The 21403-nt window shown below is 43.8% G+C and overlaps 1 protein-coding gene and 1 non-coding gene across 2 annotated transcripts; both read left to right on the forward strand.

Annotated features, from left to right (window-relative positions):
* The first annotated feature begins 2475 nt into the window (after positions 1–2475).
* rps12 (ribosomal protein S12) lies at positions 2476–7301 on the forward strand. Its single transcript, XM_014206222.3, has 6 exons — positions 2476–2559; positions 2719–2770; positions 3796–3912; positions 4620–4722; positions 5132–5233; positions 7162–7301. The coding sequence occupies exons 2-6, from the start codon at positions 2757–2759 to the stop codon at positions 7222–7224; spliced, it is 399 nt and encodes a 132-aa protein (XP_014061697.1). The 5' UTR covers positions 2476–2559; positions 2719–2756; the 3' UTR covers positions 7225–7301.
* LOC123743600 (small nucleolar RNA SNORD101) lies at positions 3037–3114 on the forward strand. The gene has a single exon (XR_006770456.1). It is a non-coding gene; the product is annotated as a small nucleolar RNA SNORD101 (small nucleolar RNA).
* Positions 7302–21403: the final 14102 nt, after the last annotated feature.

Below are 21403 nucleotides of genomic sequence, written 5' to 3' on the forward strand. Positions count from 1 at the left end.
CTCAGGGCGTATGGAGACCGGGTACGGACAGATGCTGTAGCTTCTACACTGACGCTGCCTTCCTCAGGGCGTACGGAGACCGGGTACGGACAGATGCTGTAGCTTCTATACTGACCACCTCCACTACTGGCTACACTATGGGCTCTCGTGTCCCCCCCCCCCCCCCCCCCCGTTCCTCTGATGGGAGATACGGCAGCGGGGGAATTCGACCAGCGCCGCTCATCATTGGAAGCTGAATGGTAAGGAACATCTCCTTGTCAGGGATTAGAACCCTATGCAATCCGGGTATAAGGATATCACTACGCTACTTCCTGAAGCCAAAATCCACAGACTGATACTGTTATAGTACATGTGGGATTTAATCACATTAAGTTGGCCAGCTCTGAACTGCTTAAAAGTGACTTCATGGAACTAATTACAAAACTGAAATACCTAAACAAGCGTCCCATTCATATCGGGTCCCATACCCACGATGAGACGTGGATACGGTAGATTCAGTAGGTTACTATCACTATCACTTACTATCACTTCTTCTGGCTAAAGAGTTATTGTAACTCTGTCAATGTTGTCTTTTTATATTGATAACTTTTTACACTTTTTGGAAAGAGAAAAGATTCTACAAAGAAGATGGAATTCACCCAAACCATTCCAGGGTTTATACATTGCAAGGCCCTTTTTAAGGCTGCTCTGAGAGTCCTCCCGAGTGGTGCAGTGGTCTAAGACACTGCTAGCTGTGCCACTAGAGATCCTGGTTTGAGTCCAGGCTCTGTCGCAGCCGGCCGTGACCGGGAGACCCATGGGAGCGACGCACAATTGGTCCAGCATCGTCCAGGCTAGGGGAGGGTTTGGCCGGCAGGGATGTTCTTGTCCCATCGCGCACTAGCAACTCCTGTGGCGGGCCGGGCGCAGTGCACGCTGACACTGTCGCCAGGTGTGCGGTGTTTCCTCCGACACATTGGTGCGGCTGGCTTCCGGGTTAAGCAGGGCATTGTGTCATGAAGCAGTGCAGCTTGGTTGGGTTTGTGTTTCGGAGGACGCACGGCTCTCAACTTTCGCCTGTCCCGAGTCAGTACAGAAGTTGCAGTGATGAGACAAGACTGTAACTACCAATTGGATAGCATGGGGAGGAAAAAAACACATTTATTCCTGCTGTGAGATGTTCAGACAGTACATTACCTATCAGACAGTACATTACCTATCAGACAGTACATTACCTATCAGACAGTATATTACCTATCAGACAGTACATTACCTATCAGACAGTACATTACCTATCAGACAGTATATTATCTATCAGACAGTACATGACCTATCAGACAGTACATGACCTATCAGACAGTACATTACCTATCAGACAGTACATTACCTATCAGACAGTACATTACCTATCAGACAGTACATTATCTATCAGACAGTACATTACCTATCAGACAGTATATTATCTATCAGACAGTACATTACCTATCAGACAGTACATTACCTATCAGACAGTATATTATCTATCAGACAGTACATTACCTATCAGACAGTACATTACCTATCAGACAGTACATTACCTTGAGCGGAGTGACTTACAACAAGTGCATTACAATTAGGATGAGGCTGAAAACACTACAGTTGCAGTCACAAACCAAACCTTCCTCGAAACAAATGAGTTAGTCACCATAGAGATGCAGCAGAGCAACTCAATTCATCACTCACACCCCCATATAATCCGATTTACTTCCCAGCTAACAATTCTAGGGAGAGATAACATTTTTGTAATGTTACTCATTAATGTTACCCTAATGTTTCAGTGTCCAGTTTTCCGTTAGTGAGGGGAACATTCAAACTGTTAGCAAAAACCTGTTTTGTTGTTAGAGTTAGGAGAACATTCCCTCAATGTCAAACAGAACATACGTGCTTGCCATGTTCTCATAATGTACAATATTACTGTTCTAGACACGTTTCATGGGAATGTTGACAGAACATTAATGTTTCCAGTTTTCTGTGGGTTAGGAGAATATTCCATGAACGTCCGACCAAACATACACAGCACTCATTCACAGTGTGGCATGCCATGGCAGAGTTTATGGAATTAGTTGGCATGGCCCATAGACTTCCACTTTCAAAGTACAGCAACAACAAAAACTAACCCCAGTTTTGCATTTTTTAAGAAAATATGAAAATGTGCATACAAAAATATGCATGTTATGCATCCTACAATCACAGAAAGCAACAGCCATAAACTGTATGCAATCCAACCACTCCAATGCATTTTTGTTTAGGCGCCACTTAGCGGCAATAGATGTAATTAAAAAGACGCCAGTCGACCGACATATTAAAATAACCCAAATAAACATTTAATATCTTGTATGAACAGTGTCATTTTAAATATGTTCAACGAATTGTATATTACGATTTTACACAACGGAAATTCTACAAACTTCAGTTTTCTGAGTCGTTTCTATTAGACAGGCAGAATCATGACTACCTACTTCTCGGGTCCTTCTTCTGCCCTTAAATGAATGTCGCCGACTGCATGACGTTCTCTTTACCCGCTGTCAGAGAGGAGATTGGGTGGGTTTCTAAACATCTCAACAAATAATCTGTCGGATTTATCAAACATCGTTTGTTGAAAATTCACCACAATCATTTTATCATCATGAATAGTAACGTTTCTTTCATATTTGATCAATATTACAGTAACTTTTCTTTCATATTTGATCGATATTGCAGAACTTTAGGTCCCCCCCCACATCCATCGATAATCTACAATGGCCGAGGAAGGGTAAGCGTTTAGCTCAGAGCCAAGGCTAGCTAGCCAACAAATGTGTGAACTTTTCAAAGTTTAATTGCGTGTCAAGTGTTGTGTTCCAAAAAATATAATTTCCATGCTTCTACTTGCACTTCTATAACTCTTGTCAACACTGGGATATCCGTACCTGGAGTCCCCCAGCTAATACATGTGTTTTAGTCCGGTGGCTGAAACCAAGTTACTATTTTATATGTGAATATAGCTGCATTGCTAACGGAGTAGTTAGGATAGTTCCCGGCGCTTGTGTGATGATTTATTTTCTTTAGTCGGATACCCCTTCACTCTAAATTATGAGTGAGATCCCCTATCTGACAAACCGGGAGATTGCGCACATTTAACCCGGCGGACTAGCGGCTTTACCGGTCAGTTGTAGCCAACTAAACTCTTGTACCCCCTCCTCTCCCATCCCCCGCGTCTCCCCATGTCCTCTCCCCCTCGTCTCCCCCTCCTCTCCCCCTCGTCTCCCCATGTCCTCTCCCCCTCGTCTCCCCATGTCCTCCCCCCCTCGTCTCCCCATGTCCTCCCCCCCTCGTCTCCCCATGTCCTCTCCCCCTCGTCTCCCCATGTCCTCTCCCCCGCGTCTCCCCATGTCCTCTCCCCCTCGTCTCCCCATGTCCTCTCCCCCTCGTCTCCCCATGTCCTCTCCCCCGCGTCTCCCCATGTCCTCTCCCCCGCGTCTCCCCATGTCCTCTCCCCCGCGTCTCCCCATGTCCTCTCCCCCTCGTCTCCCCATGTCCTCTCCCCCTCGTCTCCCCATGTCCTCCCCCCCGCGTCTCCCCATGTCCTCCCCCCCTCGTCTCCCCATGTCCTCCCCCCCTCGTCTCCCCCTCGTCTCCCCATGTCCTCCCCCCCTCGTCTCCCCATGTCCTCTCCCCCTCGTCTCCCCATGTCCTCTCCCCCTCGTCTCCCCATGTCCTCTCCCCCGCGTCTCCCCATATCCTCTCCCGTCTTTCCCCCACCTCGTCGTCCTTGTCCTGCCTTGTCCTCTCCCCCCTCAGCATCGCTGCCGGAGGTGTGATGGATGTCAACACCGCTCTCCCTGAGGTGCTCAAGACCGCCCTCATCCACGACGGTCTGGCCCGCGGTATCCGTGAGGCCGCCAAGGCGCTGGACAAGTGAGTCTACATTTCTGGTCATTGTATGTGTCCTAAATGGCACCCCTTTCATTTCATGTGTAATGGCTGGCACACAGTACACTACTTTTGCCTAGAGATTTATGTAGGGAATAGGGTGTCATTTGGGACAGGTGATAAATTGATTGTATTTTTTCCCTGCTGTGTTCTATTAGCTAGGCAAAGTGTGGTGAAAGTATGGCTGATAATTTGGTTGCCGCCTTTACCCCAAAATCTGAACTATATCTGTCCCAAATGGTACCCTATTCCCTAGCTAGTGCACTACTTTTGAAAGGAGTGTTCTATATACTAGGGAATAGGGTGTCATTTGGGAGGTAGATGCGGTTATATTTTTTGGATATTTTCGGCGCTGTATCGTTTTCACAATATCGTAACGTACCAAAACTTGTTTTTTTCTTTCATAGCTCGTTTCTATCTTTTTTTTTTAAATAGGGAGACAATTTTGTTTTCAGTACTTATTTCCATGACTGATCAAAATGTTGTCATGGCTCTCCTGTCGCTCTGCAATATGTTTAGAACATCGAAATCGTAATTCATATGGGATCGTGAGAATCACAATACATATTGTATCGGCCCCTAGATATCGTGAGGTCCCTGGTAATTCCCAGCCGTAGCACACTTAATGTAGTTACCTAGTTATATTCTTTATGTTAACTGCGCCTCGTTCTCTCGTCCTCTCCCGTGTCCAGGCGCCAGGCCCACCTCTGCGTTCTTGCTGCCAACTGTGACGAGCCCATGTACGTCAAACTGGTGGAAGCCCTCTGCGCCGAGCATCAGATTAACCTCATCAAGGTATAAATCCTGGGATAGATGGTGTGTGTGTGTGTGGGAGGGGACGTGTAGGGGTTACACCAATGAGAAAGCAGGAACCGGTGCGTCTTTACAAGTTGAGAGAAAGTAGGCTGTTTTGACCTGTGGGAACCAATGAAAAGTAAAGTGTTGCTATGTTATGGTGCTGAACGAGGGTGCCATGACGATACTGAGGAGGGTGTCTATTTATACTGCTCCCTATCCTCTCTATAGTGCACTACTTTTGACCAGAGCTCTATGTACCCTGTTAAACAGTAGTGCACTATATATAGGTTTTCTGTTTGGGACACAACCACTAAAGACTTGCTACTAGGATGTAGCACAGCTTTTCGCCTGTATTGAATCCTTCCATCTTTTCTCTCTCTTCCTCTGCCTCTTCCCTGTCCACCAGGTCGATGACAACAAGAAGCTTGGCGAGTGGGTCGGTTTGTGTAAAATCGACCGTGAGGGCAAACCCCGTAAGGTGGTGGGCTGCAGCTGTGTTGTAATCAAGGTATATACAACAAATATTTAAAAAAAAAAAAAAACACTGGCCTGTAAATCTTCTGGAAACGCCTGGGAGAGCTGTATTTATGGAGGGAATGTTCCTCGTGGTGTAGAGTTATGAGGGTTGAATGTGCTGTTGGTGCCAGTCGAGTGCAGCTGCTGTGCTGTCAGTGTCATGCAGCTGCTTGTTCTATACATCTGGCCAGAGTGTCTGCCAGAGTACGAGCCCCTTCACCTCACTGTGGTGTCTGAGGTCCCAATAAATGGCTACATTGACAATTTTATTAGAGTTACTTCACCATACTGACCACAACGAACAGTGTTTGACTTTATCCACGTTTTGTTACGATACAGCCTTATTCTGAAATTGATTCAATTGTTTCCCCCCATCAATCTACACACAATACCCCATAATGACTAAGCAAAAGCACATTTTTAGAAATCTTTGCAAATGTATTAAAATATCACATTTACATAATGTATTCAGACCCTTTACTCAGTACTTTGTTGAAGCACCTTTGGCAGCGATTACAGCCTCGAGTCTTCTTGGGTATTACGCTACAAGCTTGAAACACCTGTATTTGGGGAGTTTCTCCCATTCTTCTCTGCAGATCCTCTCAAGCTCTGTCAGGTTGGATGGGGAGCATCGCTGCACAGCTATTTTCAGGTCTCTCCAGAGGTGTTCGATCGGGTTCATGTCCGGGCTCTGGCTGTTCCACTCAAGGACATTCAGAGACTTGTCCCGAAGCTTAGGGTCATTGTCATGTTGGAAGGTGAACCATCGCCCCAGTTTGAGGTCCTGAGGGCTCTGGAGCAGGTTTTCATCAAGGATCTCTGTACTTTGCGCCTTTCATCTTTCCCTCGATCTTGACTAGTCTCCCAGTCCCTGCCGCTGAAAAACATCTTAACAGCATGATGCTGCCACCACCACGCTTCATCGTAGGGATGGTGCCAGGTTTCCTCCAGACGTGATGCTTGCCATTCAGGCCAAAGAGTTCAATCTTGGTTTCATCAGACCAGAGAATATTGTTTCTCATGGTCTGAGAGTCTTTAGGTGCCTTTTGGCAAACTCCAAGAGGGCTGTCATTTGCCTTTTACTGAGGAGTGGCTTCCGTCTGGCCACTCTACCATAAAGGCCTGATAGTTGTCCTTCTGGAAGGTTCTCCCATTTCCAGAGGAACTCCAGAGCTCTGTCAGTGACCATCGGGTTCTTGGTCACCTCCCTGACCAAGGCCCTTCTCCCCTGATTGCTCAGTTTGGCCGGGCGGCCAGCTCTAGGAAGAGTCTTGGTGGTTCCAAACTTCTTTCATTTAAGAATGATGGAGGCCACTGTGTTCTTGGGGACCTTCAATGCTGCAGAAACTTTTGGGGTACCCTTCCCCAGATCTGTGCCTCGACACAATCCTGTTTCGGAGCTCTACAGACAATTCCTTCGACCTCATGGCTTGGTTTTTGCTCTGATATACACTGTCAACTGTGGGACCTTTATATAGACAGGTGTGTGCCTTTCCAAATCATGTCCAATCAATTGAATTTACCACAGGTGGACTCCAATCAAGTTGTAGAAACATCAAGAATGATCAGTGGAAACAAGATGCCCCTGAGCTCAATTTCGAGTATCCTAGCAAAGGGTCTGAATAATTATGTAAATAAGGTATTTTTTTAAATATATATTTGCTCATTTCTCAATCTATTTTTTGCTTTGTCATTATGAGGTATTGTATGTAGATTGATGAGGAAAATAATCTATTTTTACAATTAGGCTGTAACAATACAAAAATGTGTCAAGTGGTCTGAATACTTTTGGAATGTAGTGTATGTACTTAGTCCCAAATGGGACCCTATTCCCTATATAGGGAACAGTGCCATTTAGGACTGAACTGTCTTATAGCTAGCCCCTGTATAACACTTCATTTATAAATCTCCCTCCCCCAGGACTATGGCAAGGAGTCTCAAGCCAAGGATGTGATTGAAGAGTACTTCAAGGCCAAGAAATGAGGTGTCGTTTTTCAATAAAAACTTGTGGAAATAAGTTTTTCTCTCTCTGGAGTTTTATTAAAGGAAAGGTTCACCCATTTTCATCTCTGGAGTTTTATTAAAGGAAAGGTTCACCCATTTTCATCTCTGGAGTTTTATTAAAGGAAAGGTTCACCCATTTTCATCTATTTTTGTGCGTCTCTTGAGTGTTCTTGTCGATTTTCCCCCTGGGTCATTTTAACGTTTTCATGTGTATCTGATCGAAGACATCTCATCATACATGTCAGATTTCAATACTATCCATTGTCTTAACTCGAATGTGCCATTAATCTTATTTTTTTTGCTGTGTTTTATTTAACCTTTTTTTATTTATTTTTCCTTTATTTAACCAGCACATTGAGAACAAGTTCTCATTTACAATTGCGACCTGGCCTAGATGAAGCAAAGCAGTTTGACACATACAACAACAGAGTTACACATGGAGTAAAACAAACATACAGTAGAACGAAAGAAAACAAAAAGTATATACAGTGAGTGGAAATGAGGTAAGTTATGGCAATAAATAGGCCATGGTGGCGAAGTAATTACAATATAGCAATTAAAACACTGGAATGGTAGATGTAAAGAAGATGAATGTGCAAGTAGAGATACTGGGGTGCGAATGTGTAATTTAACGGAAGGTCCAGCACGTTTTTACCGATTTGTCTCTAGTCCAGGGTGCATAACGTGGTTCCGTTACCAGAGATATTATAGGAAGGAGATGGGAATGTATGACGCCTCAACCCAGCAGCCTGTCGACCAATCGCGTGTACGTTGTTATGCAGCGTCACGTCGTTGCTAAGCTAATCGTCATGCCTTGTCCAATCGGTGTCTTGTTTTCCCCGGAAGTTCACATCACGATTACAAAGCTATACAATACTTACAGCTGGCGAGTTAATTATCTCGGGAAAATATATGAGTAATGTTGTACTACTTGTTGACGAAATTCGTGCAAATAATGGTGTGTTTTTTTAGCTGGCGGCCAATGAGCCCCCCACCCATCATTGACTCCTTGTTCCAGAATGCACCGCGCGGCTAATTAACGTAGCATTTGCAACGTTTCCGTCTCAAAAGTATATCTTCCGTTGCGAATGAGACTGTCAGGCACATCGATCTGCAGGTTGAACATGGTGAGATTGTAAACTCCTCAATTGAAAGCTGTAAAATCGCCTGAAACTACACTATGTTTACATGCTGATATTGTCTTTTGGTATTATTGTGTGTAGCTATGACTGATACTGAGCTAGCCATCCAACCCATTGCATTGTGGATGTTGTAGTCGGTTGCTATAAACCTGAAAATGAAATATTTCTTGAAATATTGTTCTCGTATATTAGTGTTTAAATACAAAGCTCTCAATCTCCCCCAGACCTGCAATTAGTACATTTTTGCATTAAATAATTAATAATTGACCCATTCTGCTTCTTGAACACAATTTAGGAATACCCAGAGCTTAGTTCAACAGTCTCTTATACCATCAGAACCCAAAATATATGCTTGTTTTGGCGGGAGTGATGACAGTTCTGTAATTCCAGGTGAGTTTTGTCACCAATCGGTTATAGAGATTAGCTAGCAGACAGCCTGCTCATTAACGACACAACGGGGTCGTTTCCTGGACACACATTAAGACTAGTCTTGGACTAAAGCATGTTCATTGGATAATCTCCATTTTAAAATAGCTTTTTGGTCCAGGACTAGGCTTAATTTGTGTCCAGGAAACCATCCCTAGGTCTGCTGATAATGAACAGGCTGGCTGACATTACACTATTTATACTCCATTGGACTCTGGAGTAGTGTAAAACGTGTTTTTGGGAGTGATGAATCATGCCACGCCATATGGTATTGTCATGCTAGCCTTCCCCGAACTGTTGCCACGAAGTTGGAAACGCAGAACCCTCTCTAGAATGTCATTGTACGCTGTAGCGTTAAGATTTCCCTTCACTGGAACTAAGGTTTCTAGGCCTGAACCATTATTCCTCCTCCACCAAACTTTACAGTTGGCATTGTGCATTGGGGCAGGTAGCGTTTTCCTGGCATCCGACAAATCCAGATTAGTCCAGATGGTGAAGCGTGATTCATCACTCCAGAGAAATGCATGGTCTGTGCTCGATTTAATACACCTGTCAGCAATGGCTGTTGCTGAAATAGCCAAAATCCACTAATTTGAAGGGGTGTCCACATACTTTTGTGTGTATGAGACTGGTGTGGGCATGACCAGTCCATGTGATACAGAGCCTGATGACATCTAGAGCAGGTAGGGTCTATATTTTTTTTATTTTTTTTTATTTCATCTTTATTTAACCAGGTAGGCCAGTTGAGAACAAGTTCTCATTTACAACTGCGGCAATGGCCAATATAAAGCAAAGCAGTGCGACACAAACGACGACAACAGAGTTACACATAAACAAACCACATAGATCTGTCTATAGTCTGGCGTTCGTCTACTACTGCTAAAGTGTAGGCCATGAAATACTTCAAACTGTAGTAACCCATGTCTAATTCAAATAGAGGATGACTGTATCCTGTTAATTGCAGAATACCGGTTCTCTGGGGTATACCTTGCACCTCTAAACTAGCTGTTCTAAGGGAGATAAATATAATGCTTGTGGTTTTAACACTCTTCAGTCCTTTCTGAAACCATAGCTGAAAGGCTGTGTCTATGAGGGAGGGTCGTGACGACTGGTTTGGAAATAAAACGCATAGGTGAGAACTTGTCTATATGCAAATTGGATCTTAAACCGAGACCATATCCTGAGTTAACTTTTCACAGTAGGGTTGTTTGAGTGATATTGTTTGCTCAATGGACTAAGGAGACCAGGGATGATATTTGACATGAGTGCTTTTCCATAAGTGACCCCCACCGGTTCTTCCCACTCTAAAAGACCGAAAAAAGGTTATCTTGTGAATATTGGTAGCCCAGTAGGGAATTACCATTGAAAGGAAATGAATCTGAAGATGGATTAGCATACAGAAACAGTTTGTGGACCTGCCCTCTTCGACTTATACCTGTCATCCCCGCTCCGCCTCTCAGGGAGATGACTAGGGGTTCGATGGCTATATCAAACAGGAGAGGCCTCAGCGGACAGCCCTGCCAATTTCCTCTATGCAGGGAGAAATACTGTGAGAGAGGGTGCTGTTAGTACGAACAGATGCTTGAAGAGCTGAATACAGGGCCTTTATCCACAAGACAAAAGTACGGTCCAAATCTAAATCTTTCAGTGCTGTAAGAAGCAATTCAATACAGGCAACAACAACAAAAAAAAAGCCTTGTGGGCATCCAGAGAGATCAGGGCTTCTGGAATAGGGGAAGAGTTTGTGTAAAGAATGTTTTTTTTTTTGTGGCATAAACACAGCTAATCAGACAGCCAGAGCCTTAGTAAGTATCTTTATAGTTACAACAAAGCAAGAGGACTGATATTACAGTCTGTGATATGGTTGGAGGGATTGACTCCTGTTTGAGTGTCTCGTTTAAAAAAAACAAAATGGCGCGATTAGAGCGCTATCATTTTACTTCTGATGAGTAAAGGTCCACGTATATCATTTTTATTTAATCATTAATACACTTTTTGTCTGAGGTGATCTCACTTGCTGAGGGCCAGACGCTGCCGATTGCCTCAGTTGATGGCATATAAAGTTTACTGACCCGTTCTCCATATTCATTGTGGTTTGGTCTGAATTTTTAAGGATTTTAAGTGAAGGTGCTCTGCTAAACAGGTTTGAAAGAGTATCAAATTCAGTCTGTAATGTGATTCTCTCCTCATAGAGGTCTGCAGATGGCACGGTTGAGTGCCTCTGATAAATGTCGTTTTTATAAGATTAGTAAATTCTGTAAGACACTCTGACCTCTTCTTCAGGCGGCATTATATGATATGATCTGGGCCACGTACAGTAGGCTTTCAGCGCTTCCCATAGGGTGCACATACTTGCCTCTGTTAGCCGATTGACCTCGAGGATAAAAATCATCTATTTGGGATGATATATAAAGTGTTAAATTCTTCATCTGAGAAGAGACGTGGATTGAGTCGCCAAGTGCGTTGTGGGAGAACGTTATCAGGAAAACACAATACCATTACCCCTGGGATGTGGTCTGAGATTACCTCATGATGATACCATTACCCCTGGGATGTGGTCTGAGATGACCTCATGATAACACCATTACCCCTGGACTGTGTTCTGAGATGACCTCATGATAACACCATTACCCCTGGGATGTGGTCTGAGATTACCTCATGATAACGCCATTACCCCTGGGATGTGTTCTGAGATGACCTCATAATAACACCATTACCCCTGGGATGTGTTCTGAGATGACCTCATAATAACACCATTACCCCTGGGATGTGTTCTGAGATGACCTCATAATAACACCATTACCCCTGGGATGTGTTCTGAGATGACCTCATAATAACACCATTACCCCTGGGATGTGTTCTGAGATGACCTCATAATAACACCATTACCCCTGGGATGTGTTCTGAGATGACCTCATAATAACACCATTACCCCTGGGATGTGGTCTGAGATGACCTCATAATAACACCATTACCCCTGGGATGTGTTCTGAGATGACCTCATAATAACACCATTACCCCTGGGATGTGTTCTGAGATGACCTCATAATAACACCATTACCCCTGGGATGTGGTCTGAGATGACCTCATAATAACACCATTACCCCTGGGATGTGTTCTGAGATGACCTCATAATAACACCATTACCCCTGGGATGTGTTCTGAGATGACCTCATAATAACACCATTACCCCTGGGATGTGTTCTGAGATGACCTCATAATAACACCATTACCCCTGGGATGTGTTCTGAGATGACCTCATAATAACACCATTACCCCTGGGATGTGTTCTGAGATGACCTCATAATAACACCATTACCCCTGGGATGTGTTCTGAGATGACCTCATAATAACACCATTACCCCTGGGATGTGGTCTGAGATGACCTCATAATAACACCATTACCCCTGGGATGTGTTCTGAGATGACCTCATAATAACACCATTACCCCTGGGATGTGTTCTGAGATGACCTCATAATAACACCATTACCCCTGGGATGTGGTCTGAGATGACCTCATAATAACACCATTACCCCTGGGATGTGTTCTGAGATGACCTCATAATAACACCATTACCCCTGGGATGTGTTCTGAGATGACCTCATAATAAGTGGACTTTAGAATCGGGAGCATCTTGTCTAGGAGGAAAAGATGAATTCTGGAATACGGCCTGATGGACTGGGGAAAATAAAGAATATTGTTTAGATGTAGGATTTTTAAATCTCCAGGGGTCTGTTACACCATATGCCTGGTTAAAATAATTATTAACCCGTGTTGATTTAGAGAGGGGACCCTGATTGAGTTTTAGAGCGGTCTAATGTGGGGTGCAGGACAGTTAACATCCTTGCTAGTTGTCACGTCCTGACCAGTATAAGGGGTTATTTGTTATATTAGATTGGTCAGGACGTGGCAGGGGGTATTTGTTTAGAGTGTTTCGGGGTTTGTTGGGCTATGTGTTTATGTAGAGGGGTGTTTGATTAGAGTGTTCCCGGGGTTTTGGTTTATGTTCTATGTTAGTATATTTCTATGTTCTAGTCTTTCTAATTCAATGTTTAGTTTATTGATTTGGCCTTCAATTGGAGGCAGCTGTTCCTCGTTGCCTCTGATTGAAGGTCCTATGTATAGGGGTGTTTTGATTATGGGAATTGTGGGTAGTTGTCTCCTGTTTAGTGTCTGTGCACCTGATAGGACTGGTTAGTGTCTGTGCACCTGATAGGGACTGGTTAGTGTCTGTGCACCTGATAGGACTGGTTAGTGTCTGTGCACCTGATAGGACTGGTTAGTGTCTGTGCACCTGATAGGACTGGTTAGTGTCTGTGCACCTGATAGGACTGTTTAGTGTCTGTGCACCTGATAGGACTGTTTAGTGTCTGTGCACCTGATAGGACTGGTTAGTGTCTGTGCACCTGATAGGACTGGTTAGTGTCTGTGCACCTGATAGGACTGGTTAGTGTCTGTGCACCTGATAGGACTGGTTGTGTCGTTCGTTGTGTCGTTGGTTGTGTCGCGTTTGTTTTTCCTTCTTTTCACAATTAAAGAAGAGGAGTATACATTTTCCCGCTGCACCTTGGTCCCTTTCATACGACGACCGCTACACTAGTATGAATTAGTGAGTGTTCAGATCTGGGAGGAGCGAGAAACTCTCAGGAAAATAAATTGGTCATTGTTCCAATTAGGAGCATAAATACTGGCTAACACAACTGGGATGTTATATAGTTTGCCCTGCACAATAACAAAACTGACATTTTTGTCCGATATCACCTTTTGATTCTACCAAAACGGAACATCTCCATGAATCTAAATAGAAAAGCCGCAGCATTTAGCATGAAACTTGGAATGGAATATCTGCGAGAATCCTCCCCTTTGAGTCTAGAATGATCCGTCATTCAGAGATGTATTTCCTGGAGACACAGAACTTATAAAAGGTGGATATAGTGTAAATGGGAATATACCCCCTACTACAGTGGACTCGGTGGTTCAAACCGGCCGTGTTCCAACTGACAAATGTAGTTGCTGCCCTGACTGGCCTATTTGGCAATGCCATAGTTAAGATTAAGGCTATTCAAAACCTTTGGAAAAACTCTGCAAAGGGGGACAGGGAGGTGGGGAAGAAAACTGAAGAAAAACAAGAAACATAACATCCATTCACATTGAGGACTATACAATAAGACCCCTGGTCTCTCTCTGAACCAGAGGACTATACAATGAGACCCAGCCCTGGTCTCTCCCTGAACCAGAGGACTATACAATGAGACCCAGCCCTGGTCTCTCCCTGAACCAGAGGACTAAACAATAAGACCCCTGGTCTCTCTCTGAACCAGAGGACTATACAATAAGACCCCTGGTCTCTCTCTGAACCAGAGGACCAAACAATAAGACCCCTGGTCTCTCTCTGAACCAGAGGACTAAACAATAAGACCCCTGGTCTCTCTCTGAACCAGAGGACTAAACAATAAGACCCCTGGTCTCTCTCTGAACCAGAGGACTATACAATAAGACCCAGCCCTGGTCTCTCTCTGAACCAGAGGACTATACAATAAGACCCCTGGTCTCTCCCTGAACCAGAGGACTAAACAATGAGACCCCTGGTCTCTCTCTGAACCAGAGGACTAAACAATAAGACCCCTGGTCTCTCTCTGAACCAGAGGACTATACAATAAGACCCAGCCCTGGTCTCTCTCTGAACCAGAGGACTAAACAATAAGACCCCTGGTCTCTCCCTGAACCAGAGGACTAAACAATAAGACCCCTGGTCTCTCTCTGAACCAGAGGACTAAACAATAAGACCCAGCCCTGGTCTCTCTCTGAACCAGAGGACTATACAATAAGACCCCTGGTCTCTCTCTGAACCAGAGGACTAAACAATAAGACCCCTGGTCTCTCTCTGAACCAGAGGACTAAACAATAAGACCCAGCCCTGGTCTCTCTCTGAACCAGAGGACTATACAATAAGACCCCTGGTCTCTCTCTGAACCAGAGGACTAAACAATAAGACCCCTGGTCTCTCTCTGAACCAGAGGACTAAACAATAAGACCCCTGGTCTCTCTCTGAACCAGAGGACTAAACAATAAGACCCCTGGTCTCTCTCTGAACCAGAGGACTAAACAATAAGACCCCTGGTCTCTCTCTGAACCAGAGGACTATACAATAAGACCCCTGGTCTCTCTCTGAACCAGAGGACTATACAATAAGACCCCTGGTCTCTCTCTGAACCAGAGGACTATACAATAAGACCCTGGTCTCTCTCTGAACCAGAGGACTATACAATAAGACCCAGCCCTGGTCTCTCCCTGAACCAGAGGACTAAACAATAAGACCCCTGGTCTCTCCCTGAACCAGAGGACTAAACAATAAGACCCCTGGTCTCTCTCTGAACCAGAGGACTAAACAATAAGACCCCTGGTCTCTCTCTGAACCAGAGGACTAAACAATAAGACCCAGCCCTGGTCTCTCTCTGAACCAGAGGACTAAACAATAAGACCCCTGGTCTCTCTCTGAACCAGAGGACTAAACAATAAGACCCAGCCGTGGTCTCTCTCTGAACCAGAGGACTATACAATAAGACCCCTGGTCTCTCTCTGAACCAGAGGACTAAACAATAAGACCCCTGGTCTCTCTCTGAACCAGAGGACTATACAATAAGACCCCTGGTATCTCTCTGAACCAGAGGACTATACAATAAGACCCTGGTCTCTCTCTGAACCAGAGGACTAAACAATAACACCCAGCCCTGGTCTCTCTCTGAACCAGAGGACTATACAATAAGACCCCTGGTCTCTCTCTGAACCAGAGGACTAAACAATAAGACCCAGCCCTGGTCTCTCCCTGAACCAGAGGACTAAACAATAAGACCCCTGGTCTCTCTCTGAACCAGAGGACTATACAATAAGACCCCTGGTCTCTCTCTGAACCAGAGGCTGTATTAACCCCTAGTACAGTGCCTTACAAAAGTATTCATCCCCCTTAGAGTTGTTCCTATTTTGTTGCATTACAACCTGTAATTCAAATGGATTTTTATTTGGATTTCATGTAATGGACATACACAAAATAGTCAACAACAAAAAAACTTGTTTTGAAAAATTCGGAAAAATAAAAGGCATGTGGGAGACTCCCCAAACATATAGAAGGTACTCTGGTCAGATGAGACTAAAATTGAGATTTTTGTCCATCGAGGAAAACGCTATGTCTGGCGCAAATCCAACACCTCTCATCACCCCGAGAACACCATCTTCACAGTGAAGCATGGTGGTGGCAGCATCATGCTGTGGAGAGGTTTTTCATCGTCAGGGACTGGAAAACTGGTCAGAATTGAAGGAATGATGGATGGCGCTAAATACAGGGAAATTCTTGAGGGAAACCTGTTTCAGTTTTCCAGAGATTTGAGACTGGGACGGAGGTTCACCTTCCAGCAGGACAATGACCCTAAGCATACTGATAAAGCAACACTCGAGTGGTTTAAGGGGAAACATTTAAATGTATTGGAATGGCCTAGTCAAAGCCCAGACCTCGATCCAATTTAGAATCTGTGGTATGACTTAAAGATTGCTGTACACCAGCGGAATCCATAAAACTTGAAGGAGTTGGAGCAGTTTTGCCTTGAAGAACGGGCAACAATCCCAGTGGCTAGATGTGACAAGCTAATAAGACACATACCCCAAGAGACCTACAGCTGTAGTTGCTGCAAAAGGTGGCTCTACAAAGTATTGACTTTGGGGGGGGGAATAGTTATGCTCGCTTAAGTTTTCAGTTTTTTTTGTCTTATTTCTTGTTTGTTTCACAATAAATAATATTTTGCATCTTCAAAGTGGTAGGCATGTTGTGTAAAAAAATCTATTTTAATTCCAGGTTGTAAGGCAACACAATAGGAAAGGGGGTGAATACTTTCGCAAGCCACTGTACACACTGTCATTGAATCAGAGGCTGTACTAACAAGGACTGTGACCGTTTAGTCACGGTAATTAGGCTTCTCTAAGCTCTGATGCTGCTGATGGTCATTAGTATCCTACCAAACTAGCTAACTGCCTGGTACTCAGCACTCTATTGTCCCTCTAAATCACTCTGACATCAATACAAATGTAATGGAAAATCGAATCAAACACTTCATGAGAGCCCATGAGCTCATGTTGCACAACATTTCTATAGGCTATGCAATTGCGGGAGTAAATAGAGTGATGGCCTCTATTAAAAAGAGGAGGTTCAGCTTTCTATAGGCTAGGCCTACTGTATGTATTTCCCAACTTTCCTAATATAAAGCACATTGTTTATCTTTACAACAGGAGTATAGCCTACCTGACTGGCATGAAAATGAACCACGGGAAAAGCCTCCTCCATTCACTATTTACCTGCATATTTACCTGTATTTTTGTCCCCGTTGCTCCTGTTTCGAGCCAGGTGCATGATAATGGTCCATTCTGAATCAAAATAAATTTCACACGTCAGCGTCTTCTTATTGCTAAGATAACAGGCCATCCAGGACCGACAGGCGATGTCAGAGGAAGGCCCAACATTTAAAAAAAAAAAAAGACTCCAGTCACCCCAGTCATAAACTGTTCTCTCTTCTACCGCACCGCAAGCGGTACCAGAGTGCCAAGTCTAGGTCCAAAAGGCTCCTTAACAGCTTGTACCCCCAAACCATAAGACTGCTGAACAATTAATCAAATGGCCACCCGGACTATTTACATTGACATTGCTACTCTCTGTTTATTATCTATGCATAGTCACTTTACCCCTACCTACATGTACAGATTACCTCGACGGACCTGTACCCCCGCACATTGACTCAGTACCGGTACCCCCTGTATATAATACCTCATTATTGTTATTTTATTGTGTTACTTTTTATTTCATTTTTTTAACTTTAGTTTATTTAGTAAATCTTTTATTAACTCTATTTTGTTGGTTAAGGGCTTGTAAAGTAAGCATTTCACGGTAAGGTCTACACCTGTTGTATTCGGGGGGATGTGACAAATAAAATTGGATTTGATTTATGAAGGTCAATAATCATTCCCTTAACTTGTATCCCCTCTAGTGGATTTAGTTGGTATGACATGTACCGACGTACATTTTTATAAATGTCCATGGCGATGAGGTGTTAGTCTGCTACAGCCTATACTGCTACAGCCTATACTGCTACAGGCTATACTGCTACAGGCTATACTGCTACAGCCTATACTGCTACAGGCTATACTGCTACAGGCTATACTGCTACAGCCTATACTGCTACAGGCTATACTGCTACAGCCTATACTGCTACAGGCTATACTGCTACAGGCTATACTGCTACAGCCTATACTGCTACAGGGTATACTGCTACAGCCTATACTGCTACAGCCTATACTGCTACAGGATATACTGCTACAGGCTAAACTGCTACAGCCTATACTGCTACAGGTTATACTGCTACAGGCTATACTGCTACAGGCTATACTGCTACAGGCTATACTGCTACAGCCTATACTGCTACAGGCTATACTGCTACAGGCTATACTGCTACAGGCTACACTGCTACAGCCTATACTGCTACAGGCTATACTGCTACAGGCTATACTGCTACAGCCTATACTGCTACAGCCTATACTGCTACAGGCTATACTGCTACAGCCTATACTGCTACAGCCTATACTGCTACAGGCTATACTGCTACAGCCTATACTGCTACAGGCTATACTGCTACAGCCTATACTGCTACAGGCTATACTGCTACAGCCTATACTGCTACAGGCTATACTGCTACAGCCTATACTGCTACAGGCTATACTGCTACAGGCTATACTGCTATAGGCTATACTGCTACAGCCTATACTGCTACAGCCTATACTGCTACAGGCTATACTGCTACAGGCTACACTGCTACAGGCTATACTGCTACAGGCTATACTGCTACAGGCTATACTGCTACAGCCTATACTGCTACAGGCTACACTGCTACAGGCTATACTGCTACAGCCTATACTGCTACAGGCTATACTGCTACAGCCTATACTGCTACAGGCTATACTGCTACAGGCTATACTGCTACAGGCTACACTGCTACAGGCTATACTGCTACAGCCTATACTGCTACAGGCTATACTGCTACAGGCTATACTGCTACAGCCTATACTGCTACAGGCTATACTGCTACAGCCTATACTGCTACAGGCTATACTGCTACAGCCTATACTGCTACAGGCTATACTGCTACAGGCTATACTGCTACAGCCTATACTGCTACAGGCTATACTGCTATAGGCTATACTGCTACAGCCTATACTGCTACAGCCTATACTGCTACAGCCTATACTGCTACAGGCTATACTGCTACAGGCTACACTGCTACAGGCTATACTGCTACAGGCTATACTGCTACAGGCTATACTGCTACAGCCTATACTGCTACAGGCTACACTGCTACAGCCTATACTGCTACAGGCTATACTGCTACAGGCTATACTGCTACAGCCTATACTGCTACAGGCTATACTGCTACAGGCTACACTGCTACAGGCTATACTGCTACAGCCTATACTGCTACAGGCTATACTGCTACAGGCTATACTGCTACAGCCTATACTGCTACAGGCTATACTGCTACAGCCTATACTGCTACAGGCTATACTGCTACAGGCTATACTGCTACAGGCTACACTGCTACAGGCTATACTGCTACAGCCTATACTGCTACAGGCTATACTGCTACAGGCTATACTGCTACAGGCTACACTGAGCTACATAATACCGAAGGGGAAAAGGCCAAAAAAACGAGCATTAAAACCTAAACAGGGAAACCCTTTGCTGTAAGTGATTATACATTAATGGTTACCTGAAAAAAAATGTAGAGCTAAACAAAATAGTGGGTAACACTTTAATTGACACCGAGCGTCATAACACGCTATGACACGGTCATAACCATGTCATAATAGGTCATGGCAGCTGACACAGAACACTGTCATGACCCGTACAGTACCAGTCAAACGTTTGGACACACCTACTCATTCAAGGGTTTTTCTTTATTTTTTTTTTACTATTTTCTACGTTGTAGAATAATTGTGAAGACATCAACACTATGAAATAACACATATGGAATCATGTAGTAACCAAAAAAAGTGTTAAACAAATCAATATATGTTATATTTGAGATTCTTCGAAATAGCCACCCTTTTGCCTTGATGACAGCTTTGCACACTCTTGGCATTCTCTCAACCAGCTTCACCTGGAATGCTTTTCCAACAGTCTTGAAGGAGTTCCCACGTATGTTTTGTATTGAAGTCAATGTACCCAGAGGAGGACGGACGCTAGCTATCCTCTGGCTGCACCATGGTGCTACCCTATAAGGTGCTGTTGAGGCTACTGTAGGCCATTGCAAAACAGTGTGTTTTAATCAATTATTTGGTGACCTGAATACATTTTAGTATAGTTTTATCTAAAAAGTATAACTTTTTAAGTGTTTGCCTGGTAACAGCAGAGAATCCCCAAGCGTCAACCATTACTGGTGACATCACCAAGCGTCAACCATTACTGGTGACATCACCAAGCGTCAACCATTACTGGTGACATCACCAAGCGTCAACCATTACTGGTGACATCACCACGCATCAACAGGTGACTACCGTAAACTTCATAATAATCTGACAGGTGACTGGGGACTACCGTAAACTTCATAATAATGTGACTGGGGACTACCGTAAACTTCATAATAATGTGACTGGGGACTACCGTAAACTTCATAATAATGTGACAGGTGACTGGGGACTACCGTAAACTTCATAATAATGTGACTGGGGACTACCGTAAACTTCATAATAATGTGACAGGTGACTGGGGACTACCGTAAACTTCATAATAATGTGACTGGGGACTACCGTAAACTTCATAATAATGTGACTGGGGACTACCGTAAACTTCATAATAATGTGACTGGGGACTACCGTAAACTTCATAATAATGTGACTGGGGACTACCGTAAACTTCATAATAATGTGACAGGTGACTGGGGACTACCGTAAACTTCATAATAATGTGACAGGTGACTGGGGACTACCGTAAACTTCATAATAATGTGACAGGTGAAATGAAGTACGCAACGGGGATTTTGAGTCCAGGGGAATGTTTTTGCCTCCTGTTTTGAAGCCACGCCTCGCAGTCATTTGATTCGCTGAAATGAAATGATTACAAATACTTTACCCAGTTAGGTCACTCCCAATAGAACTCTATGGTCACTCCCACTAAGTGCTACTTTAGAATGGTCTGAAACATGGTTAACGATCGCTTTAACGGATTGGTTTATTTGATAGTGTGTATTTTGGTTTTATCTGTACTACTGTATGTGTTGAAACTACATTCATCTGTAGGAAAACAGACTGTATGTGTTGAAACTGTATTTTCGTCATCAAATCATCACATGAGGTCTTTGACTTTTCATGTAGTTATTTTTTATCTACTCATTTAGACATTTTCCAAATGAACAAAAAGTGACAAAGTAAACACACAAACATGTTTATAAGACACGACACATCATGATGCACATTCTCCTTGTACCGTCCCCAAAATATTAAACCTTACAAAAAAAACTAAGAGAACCAAAAACCACAATATCCACTTTTGCCATTT

Source organism: Salmo salar, chromosome 06 (genome assembly GCF_965601325.2).
Source record: "Salmo salar chromosome 06, fSalSal1, whole genome shotgun sequence".
Classification (NCBI taxonomy): Eukaryota; Metazoa; Chordata; class Actinopteri; order Salmoniformes; family Salmonidae; genus Salmo; species Salmo salar.

What these genes read in the sequence shown, in the direction of transcription:
- rps12 (XM_014206222.3), top strand. An exon ending in ATCAGATTAACCTCATCAAG is followed by an intron (nt 4,723 to 5,131) that starts GTATAAATCCTG and finishes CCTGTCCACCAG; the next exon opens with GTCGATGACAACAAGAAGCT. An exon ending in GCAGCTGTGTTGTAATCAAG is followed by an intron (nt 5,234 to 7,161) that starts GTATATACAACA and finishes TCCCTCCCCCAG; the next exon opens with GACTATGGCAAGGAGTCTCA.